Source organism: Ictalurus punctatus, chromosome 23, assembly GCF_001660625.3.
Source record: "Ictalurus punctatus breed USDA103 chromosome 23, Coco_2.0, whole genome shotgun sequence".
In the NCBI taxonomy this organism is placed as follows: domain Eukaryota; kingdom Metazoa; phylum Chordata; class Actinopteri; order Siluriformes; family Ictaluridae; genus Ictalurus; species Ictalurus punctatus.
This window is the reverse complement of record NC_030438.2, coordinates 8,467,501-8,480,000: the sequence shown is the minus strand read 5'-3', so window position 1 is coordinate 8,480,000 and position 12,500 is coordinate 8,467,501. Positions and strand designations below refer to the sequence as shown.

At 42.2% G+C, this 12,500-nt stretch overlaps 1 protein-coding gene across 5 annotated transcripts in view; it reads right to left on the bottom strand.

Moving 5' to 3' along the window:
• Positions 1-12,500, bottom strand: part of ctnnd2a (catenin (cadherin-associated protein), delta 2a) — a 293,452-nt gene that overhangs the window by 138,602 nt on the left and 142,350 nt on the right. For 4 of the 5 annotated variants that reach the window (XR_008393326.1, XR_008393327.1, XM_017453313.3 and 1 more), the window contains exons 5-7: positions 12,242-12,279; positions 8,920-9,036; positions 3,149-3,297 (exon numbers count right to left, since the gene is read on the bottom strand). Coding sequence is in view for 2 of the 5 variants with exons in the window: in XM_017453313.3 (XP_017308802.1) it covers positions 3,149-3,297; positions 8,920-9,036; positions 12,242-12,279 (304 nt within the window). In the remaining 3 variants the exon portion in view is untranslated. Of the gene's footprint in view, positions 1-3,148; positions 3,298-8,919; positions 9,037-12,241; positions 12,280-12,500 lie in introns of those variants that run through there. The other variant, XM_053674991.1, reaches the window with a different exon arrangement.

Below are 12,500 nucleotides of genomic sequence, written 5' to 3'. Positions count from 1 at the left end.
TAAAAAGTTCTGTACTTTGACATTTTGAAGGGAACCTCTGAATGTTCTATGAAGAACTCTTTTAGAATGAAGACCTGTTTGAGGTTCTAGATTTAAACGTGCAGTCTGAAGGGTCCTTTCCTTTGCACATTGTGCACAGAGACAGAGAGAGAGCGAGAGAGAGAGACAGACAGACAGACAGACAGCTAATCAGAGAGAGCAAGAGAGTGAGACAGTGTAGCCGGAATATTAATATTATCCAATCGAATAATAAAATTCCCTGAAGTAAACTTTTCCTTTCATCTTTTTTTTCATTTATTATTATTTACTGAAAAATTCTCTCTATTTAAAATGAGGGAAGTGCCACAGGAAATGAATGCCTTCCTTTGTACGGCAATATCAGCCTCTCTCTCTCTCTCTCTCTCTCTGTCTCTCTCACACACACACACACACTCACACTCACAGACACAAACACAACACGAGGAGAAACGATGGCCGGCATCTTTCATTAGAAGTACTGCTCCGAGCCACAATAGAGATACCCGGCATATTCGTTCACACCCTGAGAGCGAGTGAGGGAACGAGGGAGGGAGAGAGGGATGGAGGGATGGAGCAAGAGAGTGTACATCAGCTTCCTCCATGTCTTTCTCATATGCATGCGACAAAAATAAGGAGATGGCCGGACGAACCGTTTGTGTGTAAAAGGATACGGTGTATTTTTCAATGAACAGCGCGAGCAGGGACACGATGCTCCCGCTCGTTTATTAAGGAAACGCAGCTTAAGGAACTTCATGGCACTGCAGGCTTCCTTATAATTAGAGGCTCATCAGCAGGAGTGCAATTAATTCCTCGAAACATGACAAACTCTAAAAGAACTACAGCCGGATTTACGATCCTAGTATGTCGCGATCGTTCCTTTTTTTTTTTTTTTCAAAATGAAAAATAATTTTTGATGATTTTGTTTTCATTATCAGAAAGAGCAGATGAAAAAAAATATATTTTCCTTCTCGGAAATCTCCAAAAATAAGAGAGCTGTGCATCGTTACAGCAGGTCGAAGCCAGAAGACTAAGACTCTTAGCTAGCTTTAAGTACGGCTTTGGAGCGTGTTCTGAAATGACTACAGACGTGTCGAGAAGAGGGGTAATCCATAACCGTAAACAATAACACGAAAGACAAAAACACTTAGCAAGAAAGCAAAGCTCAGACTTATAATGGCATGACTAATCACAAACTGTCACGAAACAGGTGCACACAATCAGGTAAAGCACCGATGACGAGACAGGGGTGGAGACATAATTAGAATCTCAACGAAATGGCACAGACACAAAAGAAAACATGAATGCAGCACTCGGAGGGATTTAAACTGTGCTGTGAATATGTTCAAGTAGATGATCACGATAATGATAATAATCGTCTCTGATATTGTCGTGGAGGACACGCCTCTTCTCGTTAATCATTTCATAAACCGCATCTAAAGCTAGCCGAGAGTCAGAGGCATACAGCTGGCCTCATAAAAATAAAAAATGAACGAATCGACATACGCAGACCCTTTACAGCGTAAACGTTTTGGTCGTGAGTTGAGGTCCGTGCTTGATTTAGCCGTCAGCTGACCAAAAAAAAAAAAAAAAAAAGGGAGAAACTTCTTATTAAACTCTCGCTCATCTAAAATCCACCAATAGGAGGACTGAACACGCACAGAACAGCTAGAAACACGCTCGCGGCGATAGAGACCCATAAACAGAACCAGCTAACAGACAGAACTGTCTCCTGATTACTTCACTATAATCCATGGCGTAAACAGAACGCAGTACTTTTCTTTAAGCCGCGTTTATCTAGGTAAGGTAGGTAGGAACTGTCGATAAGGTACGTTACTGTCATTGTATACAATACAACGAAATTTAGTTCGGCGAGTCTCGGACAGCAACAAGAGCATTACAACATAATCTCGCATTAATTATAAAATACTCTTATTAACCTATAAAGCACTAAATGGTCTCGCGCCACAATATCTAAGCGACCTTTTGGTTTTCTATGATCCGCCACGCCTACTTAGATCAAAAGATGCAGGCTATCTGACGGTACCTCGAATAGTGAAGGCTACAGCAGGGGGAAGAGCTTTCTCTTATAGAGCCCCACTGTTATGGAACAGTCTTCCTATTAGTGTTCGGGACTCAGACACAGTCTCAGTGTTTAAGTCTAAGCTTAAAACGTATTTGTTTACTCAAGCCTACCCTGACTAGATTCTGTTCTACTTTCTCCCTCTCTCCTTTCGCCGAGCCCCACACGAATTTATGGAGATACTAGAGATCCAGATCCTTTCTGCCTCTGGATGGAGCTCAAATCTTCTTTAATTCCAGACTGCTGGGACTACGGCTGCTCCTAACGCCATACAGACTTCATATAAATCCATAATGAACTTTTTCACACTAACTGTTGTTACCCAGATGAGGATGGGTTCCCTTCTGAGTCGGGTTCCTCTCAAGGTTTCTTCCTCTTAAAACATCTTAGGGAGTTTTTCCTTGCCACCGTCGCCACTCGGTGGCTTGCTCAGTTGGGATAAATTCGCACCTTTAATATCTGTATACCATGTTGATATTACTGTAAAGCTGCTTTGAGACAATGTCTATTGTAAAAAGCGCTATACAAATCAAATTGAATTGAATTGAACATAACACTCTGAAAGGAATTTTAAATGAAGAAGTTAAGAAAGAAGAGTTGAGAATCAGTAACTGAACACGCTGTCAAATATCTATAAAGTTGCACATAAATAAATGTGATGTCTTGATTACTGAGATATATATCGCATGTCTATCGGGAGAGGATCGTCTGACATGGAGAGCACTCGTTATCTCAGTCTGTTGTAGAGATTTTTGGGGGGGATCTCATGTGATGATAGTAACAATCCTAAAAGCGTCTTAAAATTTAGCGCCAGTGATTTTTACAGCGGTATAAAATGTGGAAATGTGAGCGGGAAGGAAGCGGTTGGTTATTGAGCCACTGATTTCCCAGCCGTGCTACCACTCCAGCCTGAGGATAGAGGAAAGCCTCATAGAGAGAGAGAGAGACAGAGAGAGAGAGAGAGAGAGAGGTAGCATAGGAGAGGTGATGAGATAAGGATGCAACTAAGAAGCAAAGGGAAGAAAAAGAAAGAAAGAAGGAAGAACTGACCTGGTTGTAGTTGTGCACGGCTCCTACGGGCTGCTGCAGCTGAGGAGATGCCGAAGCCTGGGCGTCGTTCGGAGCCGGCGCCTGGCAGCTGTGATATCCGGAGGAGTTCGAGCCGAGCTGCAGCGAGCTCTGAGAGAGCAGACTGGGACCTGTGTGCACCACCAGAGAGAGAGAGAGAGAGAGAGAGAGAGAGAGAGAGAGAGATTCAGCAAGGCAGCGATGCAAGCCACAGGCAGGCAGAACCAGCATGCATAATTTATCAGGAGAGGAGGAGGAAAGTAGTGAGAGAGAGAGAGAAGAGAGAGAGAGAGAGAGAGAGAGAGAGAGAGAGTTAAAGATGGCAACGAGAGCCTGGAAGGCGAGAATAAAAAAAGGAGGGGGGTGAAGTCCAAAGGGCAAGCCGGTACGGACCCCAAAAACCCATGCTGTATGAGGTTATGTGAACCGCCAGAACTTTACCTTTAATTTATGTCAGAATCGATGACGCCAGCATGTTTGATCACTCGTACTCACTCTCGCTCACACTCGCTCAGTCTCGATCACTCTCACACTCGCTCACACTCGCTCAGTCTCGATCACTCTCACACTCGCTCACTCTCGATCAGTCTCGATCACTCTCACACTCGCTCAGTCTCGATCAGTCTCGATCACTCTCACACTCGCTCACACTCGATCAGTCTCGATCACTCTCACACTCGCTCACTCTCGATCAGTCTCGATCACTCTCACACTCGCTCACACTCGCTCAGTCTCGATCACTCTCACACTCGCTCACTCTCGATCAGTCTCGATCACTCTCACACTCGCTCAGTCTCGATCACTCTCACACTAGCTCACACTCGCTCAGTCTTGATCACTCTCACACTCGCTCTCACTTACACTCGCTCACTCTCGATCAGTCTCGCTCACTCTCGCTCACACTCGCTCTCACTTACACTCGCTCACTCTCGCTCACACTTGCTCTCACTTACACTCGCTCACACTCGATCACTCTCACTCTCTGTCACTCTCGAACACCCTCACTCACTCTCACTCTCAATCACTTTCACTCTCTGTCACTCTCAATCACTCTCGCTCACTCTCACTCTCTGTCACTCTCGATCACGCTCACTCTCTCTCAGACAAACTGAAGCCTCTATCAGATCTTTTCCTTCAGGAGAAAAGGGCAGCATGGTATGAGAGACGTCCATCACGCTAATCTGTGGCTCTTTTATTAGCCAGACACAGAGATAATGAGAGATAATGAAACTGATTCGCTGTTCAATCCTTTCCTTCTCCTTACATTCATGTAAAAGCCATCAGATGGACAAATACATTTGTTTTGTTTTGTTTTCCATTTTATAAACAGAATATATTATTGTCTAATTGGTATAAACACACCAACATGTCACCGATTGGTGCACTGGATATTTAATTGCTCTGCTGTCATTCATTTTTAACTCACAAAGAGATTCCCAACACCAGATTTCACACATATATTATTATTATTGTTATTATTATTGCCTTGCGATGATCTGGTGTCCCATCCAGGGTGCGTTCACTCCTCACACCCAGCGTTTCCATGACCCTTATTGTCACGAATTCCTCCTCACAAAGCATGTCACAGTTTCGGTTTGAGTTCTCCATGTGCTTGTGTTTATTACACCACATGCCTTTGTTGCTGTCATTGTTTCGTTGAGTCCTGTCATTGTTTCGTTACCTGATTGTGTTCACCTGTTCGTTACGCGACATCTCCTGGTGTGTTTAATAGCATTAAATCCATGTCCTTGCGTTCCAGTATATCAAAGTGGTTTTTTTTTTTTTTTTTTTGAGTTCTCCATATCTTATAATGGATTTGCGCTAATGACTAATCACGATACTTCCTCGTTGACCCAAATATGTTTCGGTCTGAGTTCTCCATTTGCTTATTATGACTTTGTTTCTGTTATAATCCTTTTGAGTTTTGGGAGTATTTATACAGTCAGGAAGAGAATTTGTTTTTATTTTTGGGGAATTTAGCACTGTGGGTGTATTTAATTTTGGGGTCGGTGGGAGTCGAACCCCCGACCCTGGAGGTGTGAGGCGAACGTACTGTTAAAGGAGGATTCATGAGAAACCTTCTACTGTTCATTTTCTCAAGGTGGTTAGGGATTTTATTTTCCCTGAAATAAGTGATCTCACCACTTCGGCTTGAACTTGAGCGTAGAAACGGTATTCTTCAGTATCATGCTTTATTGATTTTAAAAAAAAAAACATATTAAATTATAACCCTATGAATACCTACAGTAGTGGCACCAAAATTGATGCTTTACAAAAACATTATTCACTTTAATGAACCTTTACGGAGGTAAAAGATGCCATAAATATATTCTACATGTCAGGACAAAGATCTGAGTATCTCCTCAACCAAAACGCTTGCATATTTTATGGGGGAAATTATTTTTTAAATGATTTTTTTGGCTCTCTTTACACTCTTAATGCAGAGAGAGATTTCCTACAGTGTTCAGAAAATCCTGGATATTACTCTCTACTCCTCGGCATGTGTGGCCTGCTGATGCGTGAGGAAGAATAAAGCTGTAAGACACGTGCGAGGAGCGACGTTTGGCTGCGTGTCAGTCAAGCTACAAAAGCTCCTCTGCATTAGACGTGTGCACAAAGGCAATAGCTTTTTCATTTTGATTTTCCTCTAACGGATGAATTATTGAGTGCCACGCTGCCCTGAGCACAAAATAACAAACGTCTCCACACACAAGCGAACATATATTTACTACCTGAAAAAATGCTTCATGCTTCTTTTGGAACGTTCTGGAACACACACCACTAACGCTGTCAATTCCCTAAAATTATCGGCGTACTGGGATTAAAGATACTTTCATCATCTTCTCTCCAAAGCCGGAACTGTTTATTTCCCTCCATATACAGCCTTGAATACGTTTTTTTTAAACTTCATTTTTAGTGCAGAATTTAGCAATTAGGGTGCTCAAAAAAAAGAGAAAAAAATGTATTATTGCTATTTTGGAGTTAAAACGTTCAAAATGTCGACACAAATTCTTTCATGGAATGACTCAAAGACAAAATCATGATGAAAAGCAAGTGAAGAAAATGTGCTACCCATGCATGCAAAATTATGAAACACAAGTATTTTAACAATCTGTTTATTTGTTTGTTTGTTTGTTTGTTTATCTTTGAAGTAGTAGCAACATTTAACACATCAGAAGTTCCAATAAATAAAATGCATTGTGAACATTTTAAAAATAGAAAATAAGCCAGACCTATCTATCTATCTATCTATCTATCTATCTATCTATCTATCTATCTATCTGTCTGTCTGTCTGTCTATCTGTCTGTCTGTCTGTCTGTCTGTCTATCCATCTATCTGTCTGTCTGTCTGCCTGCCTGCCTATCTATCCACCTGTCTGTCTGCCTGCCAGTCTATCTATCTATCTATCTGTCTGTCTGTCTGCCTGTCTGTCTATCTATCCATCTATCGGTCTGTCTGCCTGTCTATCTATCCATCTATCGGTCTGTCTGTCAGCCTGCCTGCCTATCTATTCACCTGTCTGTCTGCCTGCCAGTCTATCTATCTATCTATCTATCTATCTATCTATCTATCTATCAAACTATCTATCTATCCGTCTACCTGCCTGTCTATCTATCTATCTATCTCTCTAGAATGACGCAGTAATGACTGGGTAAAGAGTTATGTACATGTTCTCTATGAGGTATTATTATGTAAGAGGAACAAATGAAAGTCAGAGCTCTGAAGTCAGTGTTCATGCTGCTCGAACCTCAGCCTGGAGGTCACGACCCTCATGTCAACGTGACTCCGGTGTTATAGCAACATTACAGACATCAAACTTGACCAAATCCATCTTTATGATGTCTGAAGCCAGCTGGAATAAGTTGCCTTTATAAATGTTTATGTAGCTTTGTGTCAGTGGTGAGAAAGTAGGATTTAAGTAGCATTATAAACACTTATCTGTTGTCATGGCGTTCTAACATCGTTCATCCTAGAAGGGTCCAAACACCACCCAGTCAGTTCCGCTTCAGTCTTATAAGTCATTCTGATCAGCAGTGTCTTGGCCTGAGAACTCTTCCCCGCTTTACCTTCTGCGTGTGACGCACTCGGAGCTCTTTCAGTCTTTACATTCTGGAGTTACGAGCGTGAATTTGGCTTTGTTGAAGAGGCCGAAATGCACCGAGAGACGCCACTAAAATGGAACTGTACGCTTTTACTGGACCCTCTGGGCTTGGCTATAATTCTCACGCCTCCATTTTCAGAAGATTGGCTCTCGAACAGCAGGAAAAAAGAAAGCAGCACAAATCAAGGCAATTTTCTAAATATAATTTAATTACTCCCTCTTGACTTTTCTGGAGGCAGAAAATGGCGTACGCATTTCATGCTCACAGCATTGTGGGTAATAGCACTGAACGCCCTACTTACCTCCCCTGAAATTGAAAGCTGTAAATGGCGTTAAAGTACGTCTTTTTTTTTTCAACGAAGGAGTGTATATTTCTGTACCTGTAGACCTGGAGACCACCTCAACGTTCTGGCGTTATAATTCACACGTACATCCATTAGCTCATGGGAAATCCATTAACCATGAGTACTGTTCATATGTAATTATCACAGGGGGTGCATCGGAGTGAAATTTAGAAATCTCTCTCTCTCTCGTGCTCTCTCTCTCTCTGTCTCTCTTTCTCTGTCTCCCTCTCTCATGCTCTCTCTGTGTCTCACTCTGTCTCACTCTGTCTCTCTCTGTCTCACTCTGTCTCGCTCTGTCTCTCGCTCTCTCTTTGTCTCTCACTCTCTTTGTATCTCTCTCTCTGTCTGTCTCTCTCTCTCTCTGTCTCTCTCTCCCTCTCTCATGCTCTCTGGCTGTCTCTCTCTGTCTCACTCTGTCTCGCTCTGTCTCGCTCTGTCTCTCGCTCTCTCTCTCGCTCTCTCTTTGTCTCTCACTCTCTTTGTATCTCTCTCTTTGTCTGTCTCTCTCTCTCTCTTTGTCTCTCTCTCTGTCTGTCTCTCTCTCTCTGTCTCTCAGTCTATCTCTCGCGCTCTCTCCCTATCTCTGTCTGCCTCTGTGTGTGTGTGTGTCTCTCTGTCTCTCTCTCTGTCTGTCTCTCTGTCTCTCTCTGTCTCTCAGTCTATCTCTCGCGCTCTCTCCCTATCTCTGTCTGCCTCTGTGTGTGTGTGTGTGTCTCTCTCTCTCTCTCTGTCTGTCTGTCTGTCTCTCTCTCTCTCTCTCTCTCTCAGTCTTGCTGTGATGGGAATTGATCAGATGCTACACACATGACAGGAATCATGAGAACGCTGAAGAGAAATGAGAAAACACATAAGTGGTGTAGCTTCGAGGGTTGGATTTGGGGTTTGAACTCCTGCTCGTGCGATATTGCTTTTACACAACAGTTCTATAAACAAGATCATTAATATCCAGTACGTGACGTTCCTGGCACAAAAGTTGAGGTCAAAAGTTCTGTTTATTTTCGCGCCGCTAACGGAAACAGATCCCGAACAAGCTACATTCACATCTCGCTGACTGTGACGCGCTTCACGTTTTATAATCACAAACGTTATATCCCTGAAACGTATCATTCGCCACGCCCGCTGACGACGTCGCTAAATCTACTGTAGTAACGGTTTCTGACCAGGAAGACGAACGCTATACGGCGAACGCAAACCAAGCCTTCCAGGTTCAGGATTTTTCGCTTCCTCGGAATGTTTTCTGTACGAACCTTTTCCCCGGAAGGACCTTTTAGCTTTGTGAGTTTGTGAGAGAATTGAAGTTACTCACGTTCACTCGTGCTGTATTCCTGATGGTCGAGAATTCCCGACTCCTGCAGGGATCTGATGCACGAGTCCACAAGCTCCAGGCCGGTGTTCAGCTCGTCCTCGATGTCTTCCTGTCCATCTGTGTGGCAGGAGAGAGACGACAGATTGAGGATCGCGATCTCACCAGAATCCTGAAAATCTCATGCTGAAGTGGGAACAGTGGGAATAAAACGGCTTCGTGTCTGCAAAACTTCAGCCACCTTAGAACTTTTGTCAGTTGAAAGCCGATGAAACTACACGAGATTTACATAAGATTTACATGAGATTTGTGTGAGTCGCCCCGAGCCTGAACACCGCCCTGATCACATGATCACCAGTGTACATGTGTGTGTGTGTGTGTGTGTGTGTGTGTGTGTGTGTACGGGTATCATCAGCTTCATTTCTAGGCTTTTTTTTTTTTAAACGACTTTTATTCCAGAACCTCTTAGGCTACTTGGACATGTCATTTTACATCTTTATAGTTTTGTAATGGCCTTTTTATAACAAATATATCGTTTAAAGTGATTTAAATCCCTTTGTGCTTTTTTTTTTGCAAGTAAATAAAAGGATTTGATTCCATTATAAAAAAATCCTTTCAGGAAAAGCCTGACTGTCTGTCGCTGATGGGATAAATAGTGGCTTTGTGTTGATAAAGCATCCATTCGAATCTCCCAGTAAGAGCCCGTACTTGATAAAATCTGCAGCTCGATTCCGTGTTCATTTCCTCACAAAAACTGCGTGAATCTCCACGACGTAATCCTGGCGTACGCCGTCACATTAACAAACACACAACACGTAATGTCAGAGCTGTGGACGTATTTCACGATGAATCTGGGGGAACTACGCCATACAGCAAACGTCGGAAAAGCTAGGTGAGAAAAATGCCCACACACGCAGTGCTAGGTTAGCTAGGACCGCTCTGAAATAACAATACGCTGTTCTTGACAATCAGTCATCAGTCATCGACGATCAGCGGAGACAAAAATGTGTAGCAGCTGAACAAGAAGCGAAACAAAACCTGCTCTCAACTCGATCCATGCTAATGAATGTAGCTAGCTAAAGCACTTCGTTTAGAATCAACACGCTAAATGAGTCTAGTAGCGTTGTCATGGCCAATATTTAAACAATAGTATCGATTCCAGCTTTACTTAGCTTTTAACAGCCAATATGAGCACTGTTTTATCAAATTTAGAGACACTTGTACAGTTTTTTATTTATTTTTTTATTGTACTGAACATTTGTGTCTTTTCAAACCTGGATTATTCTCCGACGCTTTGCTGAAACTCAGCGATATTAATGGAACAGTTCTAGATGACATTTGCACTGACGCTGGCTAACTAAATATCTCACAGCAGAGATAAGCTAAGGATCAATGAGTCCATTTGCACATGTTGACGTTTAATGTCTTGAGGACAACGCAGACAAATCTTAAAACCTCATGTATTGATTCCCATTTCAAACACACAGCAAATTATCACCGTTATGGACGCTATATGTAGGTGAGCAACAATTATTTGCACCTCTATGAATTCATATGAGAAAAATATACCTGAAATATTTTCTCATTGATGGTTTACATTCTTTAGTACACCTGGGTGACTAGGAACAGGAAAGTGTTCGACCATGACTTCCATAGACCAAATTCAATTAGTCGTTCATCATAATGGGTAAGAGCGAGGAATATAGCTGTGATGTGCGGCAAAAGGTTGTTGAGCTTCACACAATGGGAAGTGTCTATAAGAAAATAGCACAAGCATTGAAAATGCCCATTTCCACCATCAGGGCAATTATTAAGAAGTCCCACTCAACTGGAGATGTTATGAATCAACCTGGAATTGGACGTGTGTTTATATCGTCTCTACACACTGTGAAGAGGACGGTTCGAGTGGATAAAAAATCTCCAAGGATCACAGCTGGAGAATTGCAGATGTTAGTCGTGTCTTGGGGTCAGAAAGTGTCCAAAACTAGAATCCGAAGTCACCGACATCACCACAAGCTGATTGGAAGGGTTTCAAGAAAAAGCCTCTACTCTCATCCAAAAACAAACTCGAGCGTCTTCAGTTTGCCAGACACTACTGGAACTTCAAATGGGACCGGGTTCTATAGATGAAACCAAAATAGAGCTTTTTAGCAATAAACACCAGAGGTGGTTTTGGCGCACACAGAGAGGTGGCCATATGGAAAAGTACCTGATGCTCACGGTTAAATATGGAGGTGGATCTTTAATGTTTTGGGGCTGTTTTTCTGACAGAGGACCTGGACATTTTGTTAGGATACATGGCATCATGGACTCTATCAAACATCAACAGATATTAAATGAAAACCTGACTGCTTCTGCCAGAAAGCTTCAAACGGGCCGTGGTTGGATCTTCCAGCAGGACAATGATCCAAAACATACATCAAAATCAACACAAAAATGGTTTACTGACCACAAAATCCAGGTCCTGCCTTGGCCATCCCAGTCCCCTGACCTGAACCCCATAGAAAACCTGTGAGTCCACCAGCATGGACCTCGAAATGTGAAGGATCTGGAGAGATTCTGTATGGAGGAACGGTCTCGGAACCCTGGCCATGTATTCTCCACCCTCATCAAGCATTATAGGAGAAGACTCAGAGCGGTTATCTAGGCAAATTTAGCTAGCTCAAAGTATTGAACTTTTTAAAAGTAGTTTTGTTCCTTTGCTCAGAATTTCCACGGGCAGGTTGACATGTGAGTCGAATCGTCAAATCGAAAAGACTGTGAAACAAACGGGGTTAAGCGAGCTCTTAAGGTTGATACGTTTGTATAAAATCCCTTTTCCACCAAACAAGATTAATTCCTAATCCGTGGTGCCTATATCAGAGAAAATACCGGCACCAAGCTGAGTGCTGAAACCGAGAGAAATGAAACACGACTGCTGATGAAACGAGAGGAAGGCGCGTCATTAACAGGTACAATTGTTCTTAATTGCCGTTAATTACGCCTGTAGGAACATTTCCTAATACTAAGGCCAGTTTAATAGCATGAAGGTCATGCGAAAGTTTCACAAAGAGAAATTTGACGTCTGTTTTTCTTCACGTTAACGTTCACCTGTCAGACATCTGAAATGTCACGACATCAATCACAGAGGAGTTTAATATGTTTCCAACACGGCCACCAGAGTGACGGACGGCCACGGAGAGACGTAACGTCCCTCTCATTATAAATCATTTCAATGCATAAAAGCCGTCGTTAAGTTGTAATATGTTTCTGACATAAAGAGTTTTTTTTTTTTAAAAAAAGTCAAAAAAGGGCTTGAATTAAAAAGAATGATGGATAAATTTACCTTCAGTATCCCAGCGAAGATGTTCATCTGATGTGGAACTGTAACAGAAAAACACAGAATTTACTGTACGGTAATTATAATACGCATACAGTATAGGTGGTTACCAAAAAAAGTCTTGGCACCCCTTAATAGAAGGGTAACTGTAACAACAGTCAGTGTGAAATTTGAGAAAATGCTTCTCTTTTTTTCTTTTCTTATTATTATTTTTCCATCAAAATACACAAAAATTATTAAATAAATTATGATACATGGGAAAAAT